Source organism: Vicugna pacos, chromosome 16 (genome assembly GCF_048564905.1).
Source record: "Vicugna pacos chromosome 16, VicPac4, whole genome shotgun sequence".
In the NCBI taxonomy this organism is placed as follows: domain Eukaryota; kingdom Metazoa; phylum Chordata; class Mammalia; order Artiodactyla; family Camelidae; genus Vicugna; species Vicugna pacos.
Genome location: NC_133002.1, coordinates 13,975,720 through 14,002,724, shown reverse-complemented (window position 1 = coordinate 14,002,724; position 27,005 = coordinate 13,975,720). Strand labels below are relative to the sequence as shown.

Here is a 27,005-nt window from a genome sequence, read left to right as displayed (position 1 = left end):
TCAGAATCGGTCCCTCTTAAGGAACTCCTATTGCCACCACAGGGGACTGATTCCCCAGAACCAAGCACAGGAAAATGTGGGAACTTAACTACAATGTGGAAATCCCTCATCTCATACCTTCAAGAATACCGGTGATTGACATGCAAGGATTCAGAGCACCCCACCGGGGGCTGGGGGACAGGACTACCTTAAATTTGTATTTCTCCCTTGGCTCTAATTCTGAAATATCTCATTTTCAAAACAGAAAGAGCATCCAGAATAACTTCTTAAATTATCTGTAATTACTGGAACAGTGGAAGACACAATTCCAAGCACACAACTTGATAGTCAAACAATTTCAGAAATTAGGAAATGAAGAAATAGACAAAAACTTAACTTTCATTCCCTTTTCTGTCTAAATTACTACCATGATGAGAGCCTAACTTTATTCATAAGCTCAAGAGAATAGGAGAGGACGGATGTTAGACTTGGAATTAGAAGAAATGGGCAGCTTGGTCTGTTCTGGACGTGTACTCTCAGGTATTCCAAGTATTAAACGAGCTGCTTTGCTACCAGCTAATGTTATATTGCCCCTCTCCTCCTCCTCCTCCAGCCTTTGGTATGAAATTTCCAAAACTTCATACAATCTCACTTAGAACTCTGTATTCTCATCAGTAAAATAAAAGTTATTCATCTATGCAGCTAAGCGTTTTGGAAGCTAGACCATGCTGAGTTTGTTTAAAACACCAGCAGCCCTTTTAGCACATTTTAATATAAAAGTGTGTAAGACAAATTTGGAGGAAATCCAATGTAATAAGTCACATAGCCCTATGTGCAGAAAATCATAATTATACAGAAGCTATTTTACCAGGCAGTGGAGACAAAAAGATAGATGAGGTGGTTGACCTGTCCACAAAAGACTATTTTGTTCGGCATCCTGCCAAAACTGGAAAGGAACACGGTGGGAGGAAGTTAAAGGGAAGGAATAGGGAGGAAACGTACTTTTGCTAGATGTTGAATGATCACCACTGAAATACTGATAAAGATAAAAACAATGATATTTCTGTGGTCTAGTAATTCACATATCTGTAAAAAAAAATAGTCCCTTATTTGGCAGAACTGCCATGGTAAGGAGTAATATACCTTAAAAATGGAATGGCTAGTAAACAGTGGCTATGAAAAAATGGTAACTACTATGATACTAGTTACAAATATTAAAACTTAGTAGAACTAGAAATTAACACAACATTGTAAATCGATACTTCAATTTAACAAACAAATAAATCCTAATGGTAAAGTTAATTAAATTATTAAATTTTCTAAAAAAGAAAAAAACTGGAAAAAGTTTGATACCTTTTAAGTCTACAAAATACACGAAAAACAAAGAAAGAAAGCCTGCTTTATAGATTCATTTAAACTAATACTCCATAAAAATCCCCATTCCTATCCAAATCCAGTATCCCAGCAGAAACTAGAAAAACCAATATAGAGTGAAAGAGCTAGTCAATCTAGTCTTGAAACTCAGCTATATACTCTGGGCAAGTGATTTCACTTCTCTGCCTCAGCCCCATTCTTGCCAAACAGGATTAGTCTCACCTTTCCCAGAGGAGTGCTAGGGGGAGCAAGGGTGTTACTATGTATAACAGTGTCAGCCACATCGCTACCCAATCCTCCACAACGTTTACTATCAACTATGTCTAGGGTTATGATGGTGACGTCCTTTTATTCTTCCTTTTTTTTTTTAATTGAAGTATAGTCAGTTTACAGTGTGTCAGTTTCTGGTGTGCAGCATAATGTTTCAGCCATACATATACACACATGTATTCCTTTTCATATTCTATTTCATTATAGGTTACAATATATTGAACATAGTTTCCTGTGCTATACAGTAGAAAATTGTTTACCTATTTTATTATATACAGCAGTTTGTATTTATAAACCTCAAACTCCCAATTTATCCCTTCTCACTCTCTTCCCCCCCAGTAACCAAAAGTTTGTTTTTTATGTCTGTGAGTCTGTTTCTGTTTTGTAAATAGGTTCATTTGTGTCTTTTTTCTTTTGTTTTTAAGATTCCACATATAAGTAATATCATATGGTATTTTTCTTTCTCTTTCTGGCTTACTTTACTTAGAATGACGATCTCCAGGTCCATCCATGTTGCTGTAAATGGCATTTTATTCTTTTTTACGGCTTAGTAGTATTCCATTGTGTGTGTATATGTGTATATATACATATCCAACTTCTTTATCCAGTCATCTGTCGATGGACACTTAGGCTTTTCCAATGATGGTGATGTCCTCAACTAGGGTGGTAGATCACTAAAACCAATGCTTCCTAAATGTTAACCACCTTCCTCATCTGATAAGCCTGGGTCTCAGAGGCTCCACTGCCAAAGAACTGAATTAATTCACTCTCAGCATTCCAAACCTCTGGAAGATACACTCTTAGTCCTCTCCTTGAACAGAAAGTTTTTTTTTTAAACCTGGAATATCAAGGATTCTGTTATTCCTCTTTCAGTTCCTGAAGGGTACTGCTTTGACACAAAGGCATAACAGCTTCTAGTAGATTCTCGTGGACTCCCAGACAAAGACAAAAGAGGCATTTTGCCTGTTGCAGACTACACTTTACTATGAAGCCCTTGTCTGGTTAACAAAAGTCTTTAGGGAGAGTTTGAAGGCTAAAAAGCCCTAAGCTTGCTCCCAAGTTGATCATTCAACAAGGTAAAAAAAATTGTTTTAACTCATTTCTATCATGGTAAAATGGGGAGTTTACGAAGTTTCATGGGATGATGCTAACAATATGTCCTAAAATCCTTCCACATCTAATAGTAGCAACTCATGATTGATTTTTCATGCTCTGATTCAGCTAACCACTGATTCTGACACTGATTATGTGGGTCTCTATGATCACAGTAACTCTACCTTAATTATGCAATGTCATTATTAGTCCATAGGTAGCCACACCTGTGAGTTAGCAATTAATTAAAGCCAACAAACAGCACAGCTTTTGATGGGACTCTGAGCCAGATGTCTATTATCAGCAAAAGGTATAATTCCTCAGACTAAACTGGCCAAATTCTGATTAGTCCAAACTTCTCAAAAATTCCCAGGGAGCCAGTTAATTCAGGAAGATTTTCCTGGGATTACTAATGTAGCACAAATGTCAAGGCTTTATTGAAATAAACAGGACTTGAGACGCTTTTCCACAGTCCTGGAGACAGAAACAGATTCTATTGAGCAGAATCTTGGCTTTGGGTCTCCATGGTCCCAGGTTCCCCTGTGAGGTCCCCAGGTTCACTGAGGGGCAAAGCTGAAGTCATTACCTTCTCAAATGACAAACTGGGAAAATATAAGAGTCTTATTGATCAATATGACAGAAAATATTCCAATGAGAAAATTAACAAAGAATATGAACAGGTAATTAACAAAAGAAAGCATATAAATAGAATAGAAAAAAAGTATTAACATGAAAAAAATTATCAAATTCTTCTAGTTACTCCCAAAATTAACATTCAATTTTTGCCTTTAATACCACACATAAATAAAAAGAATCCTAATATCAACATTAACAAGGGTTATGAGAGGCAGGCAGCCCCTTCAGAACTTATCATGGCTACACTTTTACACCTATTTGTGGTTAGCTGATGTCTACCCTGCTCACCACACCTTAAGTTCCAGGAGTGCAGAAACTATTTCTCATGTGCCTCAAAGCCTAGAATCATTCCTGACACGTATATCTTTAACATTTCTTCAGTAAACAAATGAACAGAGACAAATGAATGAACAGACAAATCACTTCTGTGAATATAAACTGGTCCACTTTCTGAGGACAATACCTAGCAAACATCTTGTGATGTCCTTATGGCTAACCCACAAACTCCATTCCTAATTTACCCTTCAGGAAGTTAAAGGCTATGCAAAGAAAGTCATTCAAAGCAGAGATATTTGTGCTAGATTAGTTACCAAAGTTATGGTACACCCATAATTGGAATACTATACTACCACCAAGAAGACACATGATAAAAACCCAGTGACATTAAAACTAATGTTAATAGTAAGGCATTTTTTGAATCAGGCAACAAGTAACGTGTCTATTACGGTGTCATTTTAGTACAGTATATGTGCATATGATAATATACACACAGCAATTCTCCACAATATCACTGGTGATTAATTCAAAGCACTGGAATTATAGGTGATTTTTTTCTTTTTCTGCTTTTCTGTGTTGCAGTTTTTCTACACAAAGCATTTGTTGTTTCTGTTTTAATTACAATCTCCTTGCTACTCACACTGGAGATTTCTAAAAAGGACCAATCTGTTCTCTAAAGCTAATCTTACTGAGGCCTGGAGAACAAGTCCTACCACCTTTACTACGTAACAACCCCCCCTTCTTCAGGAACACAGTCCACACTTGAACATCAGCATTCTCACATTCAGAACCTAGACACTCATCTGGGCGACTTCTGACCACTGGGAATTAGATTGCCCAGCCCAGTGACTCAGGGCTCTTCATAACAGCACGAGGTACATTATAGGAACACAAATGTTTTTGAATAAATGAATAATCCAAGTTCAAGTTTTTGATTTAACACCTTTAGGACAAACAGTTTCGCTCAGGTATCTCAATGGGGGTTTTATCTGTACTTCCTGATAGATCTAATTTGTTGCTTCTTTTGTTCTCCTTAATTGAAACATGTATAAATAGAAGTTAAGCAGGTTCTCTGAAAAAATTAGCCAGAAGCTTTAACTATAAATGCTCCTAACTGACAGAATTTCATGACACATGGATCAGATGGCCACTCTCTGGCTTTAAAAAAGAGAGCTGGCATTTTTAACTGCCTAGGGTTGCACGACTATTATACACTTCACTGACTTTTCCCGTTTCAGTGCTGCATTACCCTATACATCTTTTTAAAGAAATTTTTATAATTCACAATCCAAATTTAAATTCAAATCCAACTGTATTACTACCAAAGCAAGTAACCGAGATGGAAAATGAATAAGCGTCTTCTACACAGGGCTAACACTGTATATTACAGGCAATAATCACAGCATTAGGACACTCCTCCCACCAACATCCAAATAGCTTCTTTGTACCCCGCAGAAGAATGCTTCCCAATTAAAAAAAAAAAAAAGACACAACTAACACTCATTCCTTAGTGGACACAATTAAGTACTCTCCATTGCCCATAAATGTATTCTATAAATTAAGGGTTTTAAAAGGTTAGAATAAAGTAAGATTAATCAAGAGCATAAATGGCACTCAAAGAGGATACGCTGCACCGTATCAACTTCCTGCACCCTATCCTGACTGAAACGTCTCTTGATCTGTTACTTACAAAGCGTGCAAGGTCAAATCAGTGTTAGAACAACACAAAGGGGCGACTTTGATAATGTATGTAGTTACAAGACAGGTGACCGAACAGGAATAGTGAAAAGGGAGAGGTGCTTAAGAAACTGCTACTCCTGAAAGGTGAATGATGACACCTGTTGGACAAGAAAATACCAGTGACTGAGAAGGTCACTGCCAACTGAAAAGCAGGTAGTTCACCAGGTTTTATTACATCTTGGATGAGAACCCTTATTTACTTCTGTTATCACCAAACTCCCTCTCAATGACTAATTCTGGTTCCCAAGTCCTGGGAAGGTATTGCCTGACAGACCTGAGCACTCTAAGCACTGAATATAGATTAATAAGCAAAGCTGGAATCCAGTTTGGGATTGACCTTAATTTGGCAGAACTGGTCTTTCATATTCACTTGTTCTTCAAGTTCACCAAAAAAAGTCAAGAATTATTATTTGACATGGTTTTTGATAATCTTCAGAGATTGAGAGATTTTTAAAAGTTCAGACTGAATAGATCAACTCATGTTTCAGGGTATGAAGAATAGACAGACGTCCAGTCATAATTGCCCAAGAGTACAGAAGTCTACTTGTGCACATACACACATATTTCATACCCATCAGCACTGGTGCACTTACGTCATAGATGATCGATGCAATGATCTGCCTTCGACAGTATGCCCCAAACACAAACTTTGTTTCTTGGCTGACAACAGCTACTAATTTCAGAGCTCAAAAATGTTTAGAAACACAAGTTAACCAGTCCCTAATGAGATAATTAACTTAGACAAAAATCACTCACAGTAGCCCATCAGGTGAAAGGCTGGTGGGGAGCTTTATTCCGTATGAATCACACTGACAGCACCAAAACCCACTGACCAATCTTAACAAGAGCCATAAGCAGAAATCATATGCCTCCTGATGTGTTGCAACAAAAAATATGCAGTACCACCTATCAAGTGTTCCTGCCAAAAATCTGAATCTCTATGTGATCAAGCCTCTATATCTATCCATCAATTAACAGGAAATACAGGGTAACAAAGAACATGTGAAACACTAACTAAAAGAATGTAATCAGACAAATATAAAATGTGCAAAATGATACCAAATACCTAATGCAGTTTTTAAATGAATAAATGGCAAGAAAAAAGAAGAGGGAACTACTACAGATTTAAAGAATTTAAAACATATCAACTGAACACAGTATGTCTGGACCGCGTTGAAATCTCAACTTGAAAAAAGTCAACTGTAGATAAGGCATCTGAGGACATCTGAACACTGAGTGGCGACCTGTTAATATTGTTTTGTTTATTTACTAGTGTGCTAATGGTACTGAAGTTACGTATTTGAGAGTCCTTATCACTTAGAAGACGTGTGACTGACACATTTGTGGATGAAATAATGACAATCAGAACTAGCTTTAAGATACTTGAGCAGAGATAGAGGGAGGAAGAACAAATGAAATAAAATTGGCTGCATGTTGGTAATTGTTGCTGCTATGTAATGGGTCCATGGGGTTCGTTACACTGTTTAATTTTTCTGTGAGTTGGAAAACTTTTATCATTCAGAGTTTTTTAAAATTAAATAATGTCCTTTCTTCCACCCCTAATTCCAAGACAGTAGGAGGGAAATAAATCTTCTGTTAAAAGCATCAACTCATCTTGAAGAGTCTATATACAAACCCACCCTCAGGAAGCACATGGCTATGCTACCTTGCTCGCTGGCTCCCAAGCCTCCTGAACCATTCACCTTGGCCAGCTGTTCCCCCAGACACACACATCATTTGAGAATCCCAAAGCAATTCATTCTCTGCATCTGTCTAGGCCAGAATAACTCTGATTTTTTAATTAGACATTTCCCCTGGTGGTAGAACCCCTATGTCCCTAGCTTCAAAGCCACAAGAAGGAACCTTTTCACTTAATGTTCAGTCAGGCTTATTAGATCACGTTATGAAACCCTCCAGAGCTTGAGAATCAAAAATGATATAATGCAAGTCCAGATCTCGTGACCATTTGCAAGTGAAGACTCCTCACAAGCCACTTGGTTTAGAAAATAATTCTCATGAGTGTTCATTGCTTTCTTTCAAAAAAAATCAATAAAACATAGGAGGAAAGGGTACAGCTCAGGGGCAGAGTATGTGCTTAGCACGCACAAGATCCTGAGTTCAATCTTCAGTACCTCCATTAATAAACAAACAAACAAACAACCTTCATTCAACCCCTCCCCAAAACAAAACAAACAAACCCAAAAAGCAAGAAAAATCAGTTTGTAGCAAGTAACCTGTGACCAAACCAAGGTCACACAGTCTGATATTCACTAGCTATGTGGCTTCGCAAAACTCACTTAAACTTCCTGTACTTCTGCTTCTTCATCTGTAATAACTGTTATACCTACTTCATAAGGTTGTTTGAAGGAATAAAGAGTTGATAAATTACTTAGATAACTTACATAAAGTGATAGATAAGATCACAAGATAAACGAAGTGCTTTTAGAACCGGGTTTGGCACACAGTAAATGAGAGTTATCTATCGTCCTTATTTCTACCGTGTAGTCTATCTCTATGTGCTCAGTCTCTCAAAGAACACGAACTTCTTCAGAGTAGGCTCTCAGTTTAATCCATCTTTACATGTACGTGCCTCTCACCATTAGTGCTATAAATATGTGTGTGATATGTTACAGTTGCGCCTCTGTTAATTCAATCTGTTCAGAGGTTCTCTAACGGGGAGTAAATATGCTTGTATACACTTGATTTTCATTTCTGATTAATGTTCACTGAATTCGACCTAATGAGAAGATGAACACCAACATGGGAGTTGCAAGTTTCTTAGAACATCTTTTCATCTAAACACTCATGTCTAGATTTTGAAGGCACTCATAAAATCATGTAGTTTGAATTCATTTACCATACTTGTTTGAAAACCATCACCCTAAATTTATCTGCCACATGGAAAACCACTCTGCTTAACTGGAGAGTTAGTTGGGAATACTTTCTGGAAACTTCTCATATCATTTCTGCCCTGGATCTGTTTGACCACAGAAGTTTTGTCAAACATTCTTTCATTGCTCGTAGTAAAGTTCAACTGACAGATGAAGGGAAACTTTCTGCAATGTGGGAGAATCACTAAATTTTTTCTCATTGAAAAATATCACACAGTAAGCTTCTCCAAATGATTTTTAAGGTGCAATAGATATTTGAAACCTTCTTTCTTCTAGCAACAAAACCACTTTTTAGGAGGAAGTAATGCTCCCACCACTTCAAGATCAAAGATATTTAGGTAACATTCCCCTCAGAACGGAGAATGGTATAAAGGAAACACATGAACCGTGACTCTGCCTATATGACAATTCTCAGGCTTTAATTAGTACAAAAGCTATTTCCAAGTAGAAGGGCTTTCCAATGGCAGTTTATCATGGTCCACAAAGACAGAGATGAATATACTGGATGCTTAGTCTTATGGGCTTACGGCAAACCCTAGAAAAGTCTCATTTTTCAACTACCTTCAGTATATAAATAAATTTGTTTTATCATATTTACATATTTACAGTATGTAAATCCTGTTAACATCCAAGAGTAGCAAGTGTGGTCACTGTGTTTCTCAGAACTGCTAAAAAACTTAGCTGAGTTTAATAAATTCCAAACGATAAAATTTTAGTCTTTGGGTATAGATTTTTGGCACATAAAATGGGAAATTAGAAATTGAATCAGCTGAATGTTCTAAGCACTTAGCGTTAAATGCAGGACAGCGTGACCCTCCCTCCAATCCTTACTTCCCCAGGATTTTCTACACTCCACCTCCAGTAAAGTCACATACTCCCTTGAGTGAAACACCACCTTTAATAGAACTTCTATTAGGTCAATAAGCTTATTAGTGACTTTCTCAAACTTCTGGGAAGAGTCTCAGAACATCCTTCTTCCTCTTTATTGTTTTATTTTTATTATGTTTTATTTTTATTATTACCAATTTAAAAACAATTTGGGGTACTTACTTAAGAAGGATAGTTTCACAGTGAAATGAAAGTCATTAGGATACCTTCATTTTTCCCCCAAATTCTGTGATGTGCAGTGTTACCAAAAGCAATCACTACCTGTAATCTAATTTCTGTTAGTGACTTCAAGGATAACAGCAGCTCTGGAACATACACTCGTCTAAATAAAGATTCTATTGCTATGCAAACATTCTCAAGTAAAACAATTTTTTAAAGCCACTAAGTCTTTATAAAGTTACCAAAAATATAAAAGGCAAAGGTAGAGAAATTAAGCACTACCAAAATTCGTCTTTGGCACTGACTCTACAGCTTTGGGCTGAAAACACATTGCAGTACAGGCGGGGGAAGAAAAGGCTAAAAGTGCCCTTGAACGAAAACTAAATTATTATTAAACAGAGTAGTTGCCAAACTCCTACCTACTCTCACTTTGATCAGCCCAGGATTCTCCTGGGCATTTTCTGAGGAAAATCCCTGTGCCCTGGGACCTTTAGTGGATCACAACTTTCATCCAAACAACAAAATCAGAATGCTGATATACTAAGGTAAATTTGACATTTATGAAACCATATCTCAAAAACTTTGTTTCTAGGCAAATCTCCTGCTCTCCTCCAAAATAATTGGTTTTATAAAGCAAAGCAAAGCATATTCTACAGAACTATGTTCTCAAGTTAGCTTATTAAAGCCACTGAGATATGATCATTCAAACTTGATATAAATCACATAAACATATTTACAAGCACAAAATCATTATCTCTAAATTATAAATGACGAACTAATCAACCCTCTAAATGTAAGAGTTCTACATTGGAAAAAATACTTTCCCCTGATGTAGTCTTACATTCAGACTTCAGAAAAATTCAATAATCCAACAGTGTTAAAAGAAAGATAACATTGTTGTCTCAAATACCAACTTTATCTTAAATATATATTATCTTATATATATTTAGAAAACCAAAAAGCAAATAAATACACAAACTATAATTGATAAAAAAGATCATGAGGTGCAAAGTGGATTTTTATTGAATTTCTGCAAAAATCTGATTCCAAAATTAAATATGCAATCTCACACTATTTGTGTGTGTGTTAAAAACCTACACACACATCTCCAATAAAACTCTACTAACTTATAGCAGGCAATTATAATAAACTGATTGGAATAGTGCTATAGCATTATCAGAAACAAAGAATATGTGAAAGTCAAACAACTGGAAAAAAATTAATCCTTCAGAGCTTCCATTAGTCATCAGAGTCATCTTACAACAGGTCTCTGACCAGTGATGGAGAGCTGACTGCTGAAGCGATACTCAGCTCAGGGGACTTCTAACAATACGCAGTTCTGTGCTCTTTGCACTCCATCCCCTCCTACAACTATTGTATGATACACAATTATTTTTAATGAATTAAGTTGCAGTTTTTCTGATCATTTTGAAACAGCCTTAGAATAACACTGGAGATTCTGGCACTAGAACATGGGTAAGAAAATATTGCTTTGGTGATTTCAAGCCCTTTATTTTTAAAGAAATGTGTGGCTACTTTTAACACAGCTAGTGGCTATATTCCAGAGCAAACCAGAAGACCGACTGTCTGCCAACATTATAAAATTGCACTTTTATTTTTTTAAGTCATGCAAATCACAGGACCAGTCTTAGAAAAAAAAAGTGTTAACATATGTAAGCAACTGAAAACTTACCATAAAATATACGTACTAAAAGTACAAAAATAAATGTTGTCCACTTAGAGCTGGCCATCCCTGCCGTCATCCCAGCTTCCAGCCCTCCCTGATACATGCTCCCTTTCCACAAGGCTCCCGCTGAGGCCCGAGCAGCCCACACAGCTCTGCTTAACTCCAAAGCAGGACAGGCCATGGATGGATCTCTGCGCCGGGCTCTCCAATCAGGAAAGCAGTTACCCTGAGACCCCACAGCACCCCTCATGCTTGTTCTCTCTCGTGACAGAAGAGCAGGCGCACAGATGCCCAGTACACATCCGCTCCTGCACCGCCTCCTCACCCTGGGTTCTGACACTGCTCAGTCTGTAGCATCAGAAGTCAAACATTTACAAGCAACTCTAGCAGGAGCAGCTCTAGTCCCTTCCACTACAAGCCTGCTAAGGGCAGAGACCTATTCATTTCTGCCCCAATCATCTCCCTCACTTTATGGTCCCTTGGTGTCCAACATGTGCTTTGTGAATGAATGTATAAAACTGTATTGTATCCCAAAAGCTGGAAAATTAAAAGGAGGACCTCCCGAAGAGAGAAAGAAATAAAAAGGGAGATATGAGAAAGCAGTCACAGTATGAAAAGGTAGTCAAGACAACCAAAGGTGAGCATCAGGTAGGACTAGGGACGCTTCCCCATGAGCCTCTGCCGCATACACTGAAGCAGGCAGCACCGCACACCTCTCGTGTCTATCAGAAAGCCAAGGGACAGCACCATTTGCATAGTCTAAAGGCATTTTAAGTCTGTCTGCAGAGCTATTTACAATCATCATGCATACAATTTTAAACTTAAAAAAATCAATGTTTCTCTAGTTTTAGGTCCACAATAGGACTCAGAGAAAGAGCAACAAAGTTTTAAATTTTAAAAATGTCAGCAATTTTCTTAATTAGATTTTATGTCAATATGTAAATAAAAACTAAAAATATAAAACAGAAACATTTTATAGTAAAATACAAATGAAAGCTAAAAACTGTCATAGTATATGTGTTAAAGTTATAATATAGCATAAAATAGAACCTGTAACTTCATTACAGGTAGACAGACATACATCATATACATAGGCTCACTATGGGCAGGAAATCAGAAACTATTTTAGTTAAAGGTAAGAGAAGGATGACGATAGTAGACCAATTAAAAAACTGTTTATCCTAGAGTCTAACTGCCCCACTGTACCATTCATTATACATCATGGGTGAACCATTCAAGAAATAAATTTTTGCTAACTATGTTACAAAGGAAGTCACAACGTTCAACCAATGGAAATCAAGCATTTTGATTCCATCAGAAAGTTTTAAAATAGCAGAAATGTTTTCTCCAGGTTTAAATTTTATTTCACTTGAACTAACTTACTTAAGAATGATGCATATCAGAGGATCTAAAATGCACAGCGTGGTGACTATAGTTAACAATACTGTATTGTATACTTGAAAGTTGCTGAGAGTAAATCTTAAAAGTTCTTACTACAAAAAAAATATTAATCATGTGGGGTGATGGAGGTATAACCTAACCCCACTGTAGTAATCATTTTGCAATATATAAGTGCATCAAACCATCACACTGTACAACTTAAACTTACACAATCTCATACGTCAATTGTATCTCATAAAGCTGGGGGAGAAAAGAGAACATACACACCAGAAAGCAGTAGTTATTCTGCCCCACTCTATGAATCAATAAGCAGAAGATAAATGTACGTATTTTGGGATATATTTATGTTAACTGGAGAACAGACTGCTCAAGCTGGGATTTTTTAAACTGTATTTTATAAAATGATATTTAAGTTTAAAATGCACTTGTTTTAGCTTTATAAACTCTGCTTTCTTATAGGAAACCTATTGCATATTCTATAAGACTGGGGTCCTAATATACAATCCTAGTTTATATTGGGAGGCCGGGAGTGGGGTGCAGGAAGAAGAAACAAGCTTTGTTTTAAAGAAAAAAAATTAAAATGCACCAAATGTTTGTTTAAAATATATCCATTTTAAAGCATGAGGTCCCCAAGTAGAGTTATACTGTATACTTTTTGCATTCCAGTCTTAAAAGTGAACTTTCCTCAACTTGTGATTTAAATGATGGCTAAGTCCAAACACCTACATACATCTTTCTATATAACTATACGCATATGACTATGCCTAATACACATACGTACATTTCTATACTTGTAGACAGCTTTCCAAATCTAGTTCATCTGCCTATACTTATACACATTTGAACACCTATGTATGTGTTTCTCCAATTTCAACTGCAAATGAAAGAACAATTTAGAATCAAGAATATAACTACACAATTTTTTTTTTTTTGGAAAAAGAATGAAAAATGGAAGCTCTTTTAAAGTAAAATTTCCATGGTTGGTTAGTTGAAAGAATAGTGGACACATTCCCAGTACCAAGATGGATATGAAAAAACAAGCAGCAGAACATCATAAAATTCATGGCTTACTTTGTGCCTTTTCACAGAAGTTTATCTGAAAGCCTAAAGTAAAAGAGATAAGTTCCAGTTCATTGACTGTAAATCAAACAAACCAACATTAGAACATGACATTGCATTTTTATGTTACATTTTGAACAAAACTAATTCAAGAACAGTTCAAATCACATAACCCCCACCATCACAGACGTGCCTACAACACATGGGCTTCCTTTAAAAATTCATCTCTTTCTGATGTAGACGTGCTTCATTACATGGAACTGAAATTCAGTTTAAATTACAACAGTTACACCATCTTTACCTTTATTTTTCACATCTATTCGATAAAAAGTATAACTATCAGCTCTTGGAAGTTAATAGCAACTTTTAGGACAGTTTTGCTCATTTTTTCAGTCTACAAATTCAGAACATATTACAAACTTTTTTATTAACTCAAATTACTGACTTGGAACTACTCATGATTAGTTACTATCCGTGATTTGAAAGCTTTGTTAGTTCATAAACTGTGAAAACTAAACACACATAGCACCATTCTATCCATTAGCTACCCTCAAATGGTAAGACAGTGCACTACTAGAGAGACGCTGAAATTCCTGTAAAATAGGCCAGAAAAAAGACTTTGTGCCTAGGAATGGCACTAGACTAGAGACTAGTCTAGTACTAGAGAAGTTATAGAAAGAAAACCAGTGAATTCTCCCTAGAAAGATGAACATATTTTTCAAATTCAAATGGATCTGGTTATACGTTATGCACGCATTTATACAGATGCAGTTTTCTAAAAACGCACCCAGTAAAATAAGCTGTTTGAAAAAAAAAAGTCTTCCCAAAATAGTCTTTCGCCCCCAGAGTCTACTGGGTGAATTTCTGGTTTTCTTAGTGGTTATCTATGCTTGTGTGTATTATTGCTTTGGGGAACAAAATGGGGAAAAGTCAATTTAGAATGAGTACCATTCAAGTCATATTTATATAAATCTAATCAAAACTTGTAGGAAAAAGCCAGCACTGAAAAAATTATGTTCAAATAGTCTTTTCCCTCCAGCTATCAAAATTCTTAGGATTTTAAGAAAATCAAGCTGGTACCTATAATGCCCCAAATCTGAAAAATGGCTCATGGAGCTACTCTGACAACGAAAGTACCTCTGGGGCACAAAAGTAACCCACTGCTTACTGCTTGATGGCAACGCAGGAGGAAGTGGGGAGGGAGGCTTCTCAGACAGAAGTCCTGGGGCAAACCTGGAGGCAGTGCGCTGACACTCGCCCCTCTACTGCACAGGCTCCAAGGCTGCCCCCAGATGTGCAGCAGGAACAGAATTCAGAAGGAAAAAGATGGCTTCCGGGGGTCTTACAAGCCCAAGCAACAAAAACCAGTCAGCCTCCTACCAGGCAGGAGCAGCTGGGCGCAAGTCCGGAGGAAAGGGAGCTGGCTTTCTGCAGGCAGCAGAGGATGGAGCACACAGAGGGGCCCAACTCAGAAGCCTGTCTCCCACCCTGCCCTCCGGCTGGAAGAGCAAAGGGAAAGTTCACCTGGAAACTGGAAAGGAAGCTGGTGAAACTGAAACAATTTTAAGGCGATCGTTACTCTTCTCTTTTTAGCTCTAAACACAGTCAGCAGTTGCTATTAGCAAAAAAAAAAAAAAAAAGGTGAGAGGAGAGGTGAACAAAAACAGCAAAATGAATGGGGAAAGGAACAAGAAAACTAAACTTGAAAGATGTATAAAAGAGAACGATCCAGATCTGTACAGTTGTGTAAAAGTAAGTTACAGGATAAAGCATAATAAACAGAAAAAAAAGTTAAGGTATATGTACCTGGGAATGTAAGAATGTCAGCAATGATTGCTCTAACACAGTAGAAGTTTAGCCCATTTTTAAGTGCTAAAAAATTCTCAAAATTTGAAGTTCTGTCATTAGTACAGAATCAACGCACGTAGCTAATAGGGAGGGGGGTGAAAGTCTCAAAGCATAACCACAGACTTGCTCTTTTTACCTAATTATGGATGAAGTGACCAGGTCAGGGGCCTCAGACCTACATCCATCCTGCATCACTTCTCACTCAGAAAAGACTTGCTAACTGACCGAGAGTTCATGGACAAGCACAGGCTACACCAACTGGAACAGAACCGCTCATCTTATCCTTGGAATTCCATGCAATCTTATCAATTAAATCAGATAAAAATTAGCTAAATCTTTCTAGAACTCTAAAAGACTCAGAGAGAGAGGACACACATGTGACTCTCTCTATAGAGATATTATATATATGAAAAAGAACCCACAAAGATCAGAGAGTTGGTGCTTACAGTACAAAGATGGGAAAATACCAAACAGCTCCCCAAGCTCACTACACTCAAAGGGCAGGGAGGGGCCCTGGGGGGGCACCAGCAATCTTGCACAGGAAGAGAAAGATGGTGAGAAAGAAATGGTGAGGAAAACTTCCAATATGTTCAACTTTACAAAAAGCAAGTTTGTGGCTGTTACAATCAGTCCATCAATATTCAGTCACATATATCAATTTTTGAGGTCTCACTTGTCTCAAAAATTCTGTCCTTCCATTCACATATTTGAAGTCCTGCACCTGGGAGCACTAGATTATTAGCTGAATCCACTGCCAGCAATCAGATAATTTTTCAAGTCTTAAGTGCCTCTTTTATCTTGGTACCTGGGCTTTAACATTGCATGATCTTCCGTTTCAAATTTTAGTCACTGTCATTTTACCTGGCCCCAGGCAAGTTTATTTTCATTCAGTCTCGGACCCCCAAGCATGAACATCGAGATGCACAGGGCAGGGTGCTCGCAGGTCTATGAACGCAAGCCAGCTCTGAGGGGCTCTTCCCCTCCGCCTCTCACCAGGCCTCTCCCAGCCTCCTCCTCATCCCTAACCTCAGTCCTGAGAGCCCCTCACAGGCCATTAACTGGAAACCTATCATTTAATGTATTCATCAAATAAAGTGAGCTTGTCCGTATCAGTTTAAAAGCGTGTTTAGGATGAGTGTAAGTGTAATTAAAACAAAAGGCTAACTGTATTCGAGAAAGCAGAAAACAAAATGAAGACTGCCAGACCAGGGTTTTAGTTCCAACTATGAAACTCAAATGAGTCATTTCACTCGAGCCCCAGTTTCCTCATTTATATATAAAATTAAGAATAATATCAAGGAATCTCAGAATAGGAAACAGCATGTCCACATGTAATTCTGCCTGTGAAATGGCCCTCCTGGGGCCCAGCAAACATCCCCACTCCCTTCTAGGCTGGTGGGACAGTCTGGTGAGGTATAGGACAGGGGCAAAGATGAGCCCCACTTCCTCAGCAGGGCTGTATAGTTGCCTGGACCTCCGGGATTCTGTAATGATGAAAATGGACTAGGAACCACAGTGGGAAGCCACAATAATATAAAGAGAATCACAGCTGCCTTCCTTCCTGGGTCAGGCCCACAGACCAAGCTCCCAAATCTTCCTTCTGAGCCAAGCCTGAAGAGGCCAGTAGTTTGCCACCTTCCAATTTCAACCTCAAAATTTTGGCATCTGCCTTCAAATGTAAAGTTACTCTTAGTATATCATTACGGCTCTAACAGCTAAGCATTTATTTAAGCTTACCCAAAATCTGTGTTTTCACTGTACTTAGACTGAGTTCCACAAAGCTTTCCTGCTGTGTTACTTCCTTTAGCTCTCCTCACTTCACCTTTCTCTAACTTAAAAGGGATCCACCTTAATTTCGTAATTCCAGGTTATTTGCATCATCCAGAACCATCCGTGACTTTATGAATACTAATCCTCCCCACACCTTTTAAAGCTCAGGCTCTCGTCAGTCCTCACACGCCAGCTCCTCTCCTCCCTGTGCCTGACGACTACCTTACTCACTCTCGGGCCAAGTAACCAAGGGCGGTCCTGTCGTCTAGAGCCCGCTCGGGGCAGCTGAGTACACCTGGAGAGAACACCTTACTATGTGACTGTGGGCAAGTGGCTAACTTCCACGAGCCTCAATTTTCTCATCTGTAAAACAGAGTAATACCCAAAAGTATTCTGCAATGATTAAACAAGGTAATAAACCTGAAGTGTCCAACACAGAGACTGAGACAGAAGAGGCTAATATCACAGTCATCATTATTCCTGGTCTCTCCCTCAGGTGAGCAATGACTGTGGCACATTCCCTATCAGAACAGTTTAACCCTCACAAAACCAGTCCCTTTCCTTTCAATCCCAGTGACCGTGAGAGGTAAAAGGAAAGGATTCCAGATGGTCTGGGGACCCCCATCCCACTCGCTACATCTCTGCTACAGCCCTTCCCAGACACAGCCTGGTGTCCTGAGGACTCGAAAAACTCCGAGGTGGGTATTGTCCCCGGCAGGAACCTAACCCAGGCCTCAGGGATAAAGGCAAATGCATCAGGGGAGCCACATAATGTCACTTATTTCTCAGCAAAGTCAGGCATGAAGAGACACAGGCACGCCAGATACATGATAGAGATATCTCTGGTAACAATTTTTGAGTTTCCCCCTTTTGAGAACTGTGTTGTTAGTAAGATCAGATATAATCAGGCTTGAAAAAGCTGCTGTGGTGTCCACCTCCCTCATTCTTCCCTGCAGTGGGGAACAGCGCGCTGATCTCCGAGAATCCAGCTGTGCACAGTGGGAGTGCTAGCTCAGGAAAGGCCCATCATTTTGTTGCTGTTGTTACATTAAAATTTTTTCATTCTATTTCTTTTGAAAGATAAGACATTCGCAAGGTTCAAAATAGTCCACAGTGAAGTCTCCCTCTATCCTTGTCCCTCAGCCACCCAGTTCCCCTCCCTGGAAGCAACAAATGTCACAGTATCATGACTTTATTCTGTATCCTATCAGATCTTACAAATATAGAAGCACCAAAATGGCGTGCTTTTTCACATAACCAGCAGTATTCTAGACACACTGTTTTGCATCCTGTGTCTTCTGGAAAGGCCCATCTTGACCTGTGTTAACTACTGGCCAAAGCTCCCTTTCATTGTGTAGCCAGAAGCCAGGCCCATCTCATCTCTCCTAGCCCCTGACCCTGCAAGTTCACATGAGTTCTCAACCTCGCCAACAGTGTGAAGAGACACGAAGACTTTCTGGAGTTGGGGGAAAGGGCTAGAAGCTAACCCATGCCCATCAGCAGGGATAATAAGTTGCCCAGATGACAAATTTAGCCAGCATGGCAACATATGTTATTAACTCTTATGCTACATGGGTGCTTTTCTGCATTATGTATAGTGTTGAAAGAGTTCTGTCACTTTTCAACTCTATACTAGCCTCCTGAGCCAACACCTAATTAAAGTCTTCTACTTACCTGTAGATTCCCAATCACAATGCCCCCAAAGTCAAAATGCCAGGGTAAATACCCCGCAAGTTTAGAACTCTGCAACATAAAGGAGCATCAGGAAGCACCAAGGTTCGGAAATCAACCCAAACCCAGCCGGATGCTTCCAGCTTCCAGCCCCGACTGAAACCTAAAATAATCTCTTCCTTCTGTTCCTCAATCTGCATCACTTCTGGGAAAGATTCTCCTCTCAGACCTGAATGGCTGTAATGGCTTCGAAAGAGCTCAGGGTAGCCATGTGAACCTGGGCAGCCGAGCAGTAAGAGGAGCACCTGTCATGCAGGTGGATTAAAACACATTCCAACGAGGGCAATTCCCTAATTTAAATGTCAGCTCCCTAACCTGTGAAAGGGGGTTCTGCCCACCTACCCTGAAAGAGGGCTTATGAGCATCAAATTAGGTAAAGACAATAAAAAAGGGCGGGGCTAACTATTAGTTCTCAGCAAAGTCAGGCATGAAGAGACACAGGCATGCCAGATACATAATAGAGATATCTCTGGTAACAATGGAGTTGATTTTGATCTCCAGACCCCTAAAAATAAGAAAACTCTATGGGTTCAAATCGACCCAGCTTCTCAAATTAGGTAACAGAAATGGAAAGGAAAAAGAGAAATATACAAAAAAAAAAAAAGATGATTCGAAATACAGGGTTCACTAATATCACATCCTAAACAAGCTTCAGCATCCATTCACTCTGATAAGGGACAATAAAAGGAAAATGTGAGAAAATAATATCCTGAAAGCACTACCTTTCTCTGCTTCTTACATTTTAATACTGGGCTTGCTCTCCTTTCTACGGGAACACAGAGAAATACAGTCTGCGCTTCTGGGGAGGACTAACCTGCTGAGCTGAATTTAATCCATTAGGTTATGTCAAATAAGTGGTGAAAGAAGCAGTATGCAACACACTGGGAAAGGCAGGCAATGCTAGAGTTTGGGACTACATCCGTCATCCGAACAATTCAGTTCTTTAAATTAGGTTCTTGAAAACCATAGACTAACTGGTAAAAATAGACAATCAAATATAATCACAAGTAGGGCATTTTATACATATTTTGTATGTTCAAATACTACTGGGAGAAAAAAGTACACTGATTTTAAATCTTCAATTTTTCTTAACAGATATGTTTCATTACACTTGAAAGTTGTGTGTGTGTGTGTTTTATTCCGTCAAATTTTTATTGAGGTATAATTGACATACATTATACTGGTTTCAGGGGTACAGCTTGATTCAATATTTGCATATATTGCTAAAGAATCACCACACAATAAGTCTAGTTAACATCTGTCACCGTACATAGTTAAATAATTTTTTATTGTGGTGAGAACTTTTAAGATCTACTCTCAGCAACCTTCAAATACGCAATACAGTAGTATTAACTATAGTTGCTATGCTGTACATTATTTTGTATCTTTTTTAAAAAAATAGAATCAAGCTATCATCCTTTTACTTAAATTGACATTTATGAAATGTTCAGCTGCAAGTAAATGGGTAAGGACTGGACTACTCCATAAGCCTTCTGTTATACATCTAGATTTGAAACCAAAAAAAAAAACTGCCTAGAGCAGCACACTAAGAGTATGAGAAGCACCTACAACATATACTTTATAACTACTTCCTGTTCAAGTACCTCTGTGTTTTTCAGAATCAATGATAGATTCTAACTATTCTAATCATTTTTAAAAAACTGACATTTCTCACCTACCCAAATAAAGCTTAAGGAAACATTTTATTTTTCCCTGCTTTAAGTCTTCTATAATAAATTTTAACTTCTTGTGTTTACGAGAGTTTTTTGACCTCTACTACACGTCAAGGGACTAGTAACTAAAGCATTTAAATAACCATGCCTACTTGCAATCCTTACGTACTTACAGATATTTTATAATTTTCAAAGCACTTCCATGTGCATTAATCTAATAATGTGATCCTCACAACAGCCCTGTAAGGTAGGTGTTATCCCTATTTTGACTCAGATGGGAAACTCAGAGCTCAGAAAAGGCAGGCAATGCCCCCCAAGGTCACAGAGCTGGTACACCACGGAGTAGCTACCTGAGCCCAGGCAGAATACAGACTCATCAGGAATATTCTGAAAGGAAATGCTCAGAAATGAAAAACAGAAACAAACAGGTTAGAGAAAAGGGTAAGACCCAGTAGTAATGAAGCTAAAGAAACTGCGTGGTGGATCAGGAGTTAGGGACTCACCTGCTAATGAGAGAGACAGTTAATCAGACGGTTACAAATAAGAGTACTGTTGCTTTTAACAGGATGATGGCTAACATGTATCAATCATAACCTCCCTATATGCCAGGCCCACGCTTTACATGCATTCTCAAAATACCTGTAAGGTAAGCATTATTCCTACTTTCCAATTGAGAAACTGAGGCTTGGAGAGCCTCAAGGCTCCACTGAAGTCACAAAAATCTTAAATCCTGATGAGGACATTCAAATCCAGGACTCTGGAGCTCTGGCTTAACTCAAGCATTATGATATTAAACAACAACAACAACAACAAAACCGAGTATTTCTTAACTGAGACCACTCTTGGGCCACAACCTCAAGCCATGAAAAGTGCGCAGGGTGATGCCAGCACAGTGCTTATCACACAGAACCAACACCAATGTCTATTAGAGGCAATGCGTTCCACACAGCCCACAACTGAATCCTGCTAATGGAAGGAGAGTGGTCATTAACCACTCCTAGAGAGATAGTGTTTTGGGGCGGCAGGTGACTGTGTCTGGGGAGGGGAAGTAGCATTTACCAAACATCTTCTAAGGATCTGAAGTCTGATCTGAAGCCCAAAGTCTGGTAGATGACGTAAGGGAGGTTAGGCTTTAACCCTACAAAACAAAAAAGGTTCTACATTGCTGCTTAAGCTCATGCTTTGCAACCTGGATGGTGCTAGAGAACATCCTGAGAATTTCAAACGCTTCTCTTCATTCTTAGTCATTAAAAGTGGGTTCAAGAAGATGTAACTAACAGGTTGCAGAATCAATCACGGCTAGACATGGTACAGATAAAAGAAAATTCATCAATAATTCAAAGAGAAGTCTTATGTCCCCCCTCTCCCTTTTAAAATGGGTTCTGCTTATTAGAAAGTTCAGTTTACTGGGTATCAAAACACAGGGGTTGGGGAGAATGGAGAACATCAAAATAACCCCTAACCACAATGACTTTCTTTGAGTTCCTAGAACACTCCAAGCTCTTTCCCACTTTGGAATCTTCACACACACAGCTCCCTCTGCCTAGAACCCTCTTCTTTATCCTAAGAGTGTCACCTTTCTAGACAGGTCTTCTGTGACCAACTTATCAAAGCAGACCACTCTCTCCCCTGTTCTCTTCTATCAGAAAACCCAGCTTGTTATCTTCATAACTCTGCTCTCACTTAGTAATTTTTCTTATTTATCTGTATATGGCTTCCCTCCCCCATCCTACCAGGAGGGTAAGCTCCATCAGGAATGAGACCATACAATTCATTCTTTTCTAGATACCTGGCACTAGAGGGCTATGCCTGGCAATAGGCAGATGCTCAATAAGCATTTTTTTGAACAAAAATAAATAAATGTGTACAGCTTTTTCAAACTGTCAGCCTCCCAACCCTCCCCCACCCCCCCAAACTTGCATTTTTATAAGCTTTATAAGTCACTCGTTTGGGATATACAATACAATCCTAAATTGTCATTTTGCTGTTTCATTTCACCAAGCAACAACTAGACTATAAAGCTGGAAGATCAGGAAACCTATCTTTACTTCATCTGTATACTGTGCAACACAGTGGCACCCAATAACTAATTCAATCTGGATTAATTATCTGAGGGCCTGCACAGAAAGTGTCCTCTGAGCTCTGACATCATCCTGTCTATATATCTGTCACTGTTCCTTACGTACATTAAATTACCTCATGGAGAGGGCGACAGAGATACAAAAATGAATAAAATCCTGCCTCTGCTTCCTGAATCACACACTCTAGTAAGCACGAAATATTCAATAAACGTTAAGCCCAACGAGACACACGGTTAAGACAGACCTAGGAGCCCTTCAGGAAGATTTTAATCAGAGAGTAACCATGGTCCACACTGACCACGAAGGATACCCTGACTGATGCTGCTAATAACGTAAGCAGCCTGCGGAAGCTGTCAAGAGCTTTCTGAGATTCTCTGTTTCAAAAATAACATGACTACTCAAAATCCCCCGGTAAACTCAAGGAAATGGTCCCTAATGGGTTGGGGCCCGGTATTTTCACGACACCCCCGCCCCGGCCCGCGTCAAGAGCCATTCAGAGCTAAGGAGCATTCCCAGTGGGCAAAGTCATTAATTAGGAGGGCTGCTTCAGACGCCCAGCCGCTACACTGAACCACTTTGACCCCTGCCTTTCGATTTCCCGGATTTCTCCATTTAAACCGAATTCCCTCTTATTTATTTATTTTTCCTGCATGCAACGCTAGCACAGAAATCCCCGGCCCGAAACAAACTGCGTCTCCCAGGCCGATGGCTGTGTAATTACCTCACAGGTGGCCAGGCCTGAGCAACCCCCCGGCCCTCCCAGCGCGCACAAACCCTGCAGAAGTTTGGAAACCGAGGGTCCAGGAGGATCGCGGAGCCCAGAGGTCAGCGCGGCAGCCCGGTCCGGCTGCGCCTGCAGGGAACCAAGATGGCCCACTGCGGCGGCGGCGGCGGCAGGGAGCCGGGGCGCTGGGCCGGGACGCCGCCGCCGCCGCCGCCGCCGCCGCCTACCTGAGCGGCCGACACCCGCGGGCCAGGCCCCGGGCGCCTTCCGCAGCCGCCGCCGCCCCCGCCGCCCGGCCGGCCGTTCCCGGAAACGCAGGCGGGGCGCGCCAGGTAAGCGGCGGCGGCGGCGGCGGGGGCGGCCGCGGGGGCGGGCCCGGGCCAGGTGGGCCCCGCGGCCGGAGGGGGGCCCGCGGGGCCGAGGGCCGAGCGCAGGCGGAGGCCGCGGCCCGGGCCTGCGCGCGCCGCCGCCCGGAGCCAGGCCGAGCCGGGGCGGCCGGCCCCGGAGCGGGAAGCCGGCGGGAGGGAGGCAGGCCGGCGCGGGCGGCGCGGTCGCTTCCTCAGCCGGGTCCGGGGGCGTCCGAGGCCGCGGGGACAGGCCGCGACGACGCCGACGGCAGCGCCGGGGGGCCGGGGTCTCGGCGCCGCCGCCTTCCTTACCCTGCATGCTGCTGACGGCCGGGTGGCCCGGCGCCGGGGACCCCACGGGGCCCGGGGTACCGCTGCCGCCCCCGGAGCCGCCGCCGCCGCTCGGGCTCGGAGCCGCCATTGTTGGGAGTGAGGAGCCGAGCGGCGCCGGGGCGGCTGCAATGCAGCAAGCTCGGCCTCTCGCACGGCCGAGGGGCGTGGCCGGCGCCCGCCTTGGCCCCGCCTCCGACACGCCCCGGCCACGCCCCCGCCCGCGCCTGACGCGGGGCCGCACCAGATGCTGAGCTGCAGAACCGCCCAGGTCGTGGGTGTCCGACCCGAAAGGCCGGCAGAAGTCGTGCTCCAGGGCTGCGGGCCCGCAGCGGGGCCTAAAGCGGTTTGCAGAATTTGGAGTGTGTGCCCTTGAGGGATAAGAAGGTACATAGCTTTCATCATTCCTACAGAGGTCTGTGACCCCCAAAAGTTTAAGAAGCCCCTTGCTGGAATCTAAGAACCCAAAACCAGAATAATAAAACTGGAAGGGATCCCAGAGGTCGTGCTTCTTGTCCAGTCGCTGACACGGCGCTTCCAGGGAAAGATGGCTCTAGCTATGCTTCCATCTGGAGCTCCTGTTAGGCCCTGCGTAACACCCTAACACCCTATACTGCCCCGCGAGATCCTAAAGGATTCTACTGAAAGTACTGTCAGTGGACCCATCGCAAAACTCCTGAATCAGAATCTACATTTTAATAATATCCCCCAGGTCGTCAGTATCCCCATTAAATTTGAAAAACAGCATCTTAAGCACCCAAGCTCCCTGGCCTCCCGGAATACACCATACATCACCATCTTCTCCTAAATACACACTGGATTCTCTCCCCCACCTCCTCTACCCCTTACAGGACTGGCCATAGTCATTATTGTGAATTATATAAAGTGCAACCCCAAAGAACAAGATAAGGTTTCTTCCAGTTCTTTGCACAGAGACTGATTTTAGGAAGGCGGTGACTAAAAGAAAAAAAAAAGTCCTCTGTGAGGCTAAGGGTTTGTGCACCGACAGAAATGTAATTACAGTGGTAAGTTAGGGGTATCTGGGCAGAGGTGTGTCTCGCCCATAGATAGAATGACCAACTATACAATATGCCAAGTAGTCTAAACCACGGAGCTGGGTGTTTCCTGCCCTTCGGAAGCACTGCACAGCCCATACCAGGACATCCTTCCACCCAGCTCTTACCTGTGCTAGAACTTCCTCACAACATGTTCAAAAGGTGTCTTCCATCAACAGAACCCTGCCTTCTTGCTCCAACCCAACCTCAGCCATCATCTTGATTGCTCAGATGCTAACAGTGGCTAGAGGCATGGCTTCTAGAAAACTGGGGAGGCAGTAAAGGCAAATTGAAGGGGAGAGCAGGTAGATGTACTTAAGTGGAGAACCCCATATTTTAGTCTGCCAGAATTCTTCTCTGAGGGCCTGGCTGATGGAGTGGTATCTCCAGTTCCAGGTCATCATAAACATTGCCAAATTCCCATCTGGGAATCAGTATCCCATTTTGCTCGTGTTGGTCCGCGGTAAGGAAATACTATCAGAACCTGGAAGGAAAGTTTCCCATCCTGGCTGTTCAGCCCAGAGCACAGGCTAAGCACCCCATCTACATCTTCTGCATGGGACTGATGGGAAGAGAAACAACAAATACCAGAGAAAAGGAGAAGCCCCCTAAATTCTCTTCTTTTGAGATACAGATTGGAAGACAGCTTTCTTTTCTTTGGGGTTTATATTTTAGTGCCTGGAGGGGTTAGTATAAAAAATCAAATGAAATTCTACTCTCAAAACATCAATACAACCTGCCAATGATTAGCAAAGATTGATGCAAAAAAAAAATAGGAACCCTCTCCCCCATTGCCCAAGGAATAGTTCTGCATTTCCATTGGCTTGTCCACTTTAACACACTGGGGAAAAAGCATCAGCAGCCCCAAGGTTTTCTGGCAAACAAACCCAATGTCATCATCAGGCTCCAGATGCAGGGCTTCCAGACACCAAATAGTTCTATTTGAGCAATTTTCTGACACTTTATTCCAGTACCTGCCAGCAGGTTTCACAACTAGTTCCCGTTGCCTAAATGTCATTGTTGTGTATGTCATCTCATTTCTCACTTCCAGTTCCTTGGGTTTTGGAGTGGTACCTAGAAATGGCCTGGAGGGCTTCTAGTCTCCCCACCCCAACAAGTACCGTGAGCATCTCTCTTCTACCCTTTGATGTGGACAATGGATATACTTACAGTCTGATGTAAAGTGCTACTAGTCCCCTTTCCCAATTATGCATATTTCTTTAATTGAAACTTATTATTTAATAGAAATCCTAGAGGCAATACTAGAGATTAGGCAGCTACTAGGAAAAAAAATATTTTAAATCATGTAGGTTTCCAATATTGTTTTAGATTACATAGATTACTTTTAAGATTGCTCAAAAGAGAGTTTAATCAAGTAAGAAAAACATTGACCTGAGACAGTTAAACAAACTTACATAAGAAAAATATATGTAACAAATAAACCTTAAGGAAAACATTCAACCCAGGAAATTCATTCAGGAAAGCTGAATTGAGAGAGGAATATATAACTAATTGGATTTCTTGTTTAATGATGCCTAATGCTGGGTTTGTAATCAAACTGACAGTATATTTGGATTGCTGTTAGCATTGTGTTATATGTTGTGCGTGTGGCATATGTTGAAGTCCTAACCCACAGAACCTCAGAATGTGACTGTATTTGGAGATAAGGCTTTAAAGAGGTAATTAAGGTAAACTGAGGTCTTACTGGGCCCTAATCCTATATGCCTGGTGTCCTTATAAGACGAATAGGACACAGACACAGAGAGACAGAAAACTGTGTGAAGACACAGGGAGAAGACGGCCGTCAGTAATCAAGGAGGGAGGCCTCAGAAGAAAGCAACCCTGCCAACACCTTGACCTGGATTTCCAGCCTCCAGGACAGGGAAAGGCACATTTCTCCTGGGTAAACCTCCCAGACTGTGGTACTTCATTATGACAGCAGTAACAGACTCATCCATGGTTCAAAATAATGAATTACTTAAAAGAAGTACAGC

At 40.9% G+C, this 27,005-nt stretch overlaps 1 protein-coding gene across 4 annotated transcripts in view; it reads right to left on the bottom strand.

The window, feature by feature from the left end:
* Window positions 1–24,110, bottom strand: part of MAP2K4 (mitogen-activated protein kinase kinase 4) — a 90,538-nt gene extending 66,428 nt beyond the window's left edge. For 2 of the 4 annotated variants that reach the window (XR_012060342.1, XM_031674816.2), the window contains exons 1-2: window positions 23,939–24,104; window positions 13,465–13,497 (exon numbers count right to left, since the gene is read on the bottom strand). Coding sequence is in view for 2 of the 4 variants with exons in the window: in XM_031674816.2 (XP_031530676.1) it covers window positions 13,465–13,497; window positions 23,939–24,047 (142 nt within the window). In the remaining 2 variants the exon portion in view is untranslated. Of the gene's footprint in view, window positions 1–13,464; window positions 13,498–23,938 lie in introns of all 4 variants that reach the window. The other 2 variants (XM_031674817.2, XM_072940760.1) reach the window with 2 other exon arrangements.
* Window positions 24,111–27,005: the final 2,895 nt, after the last annotated feature.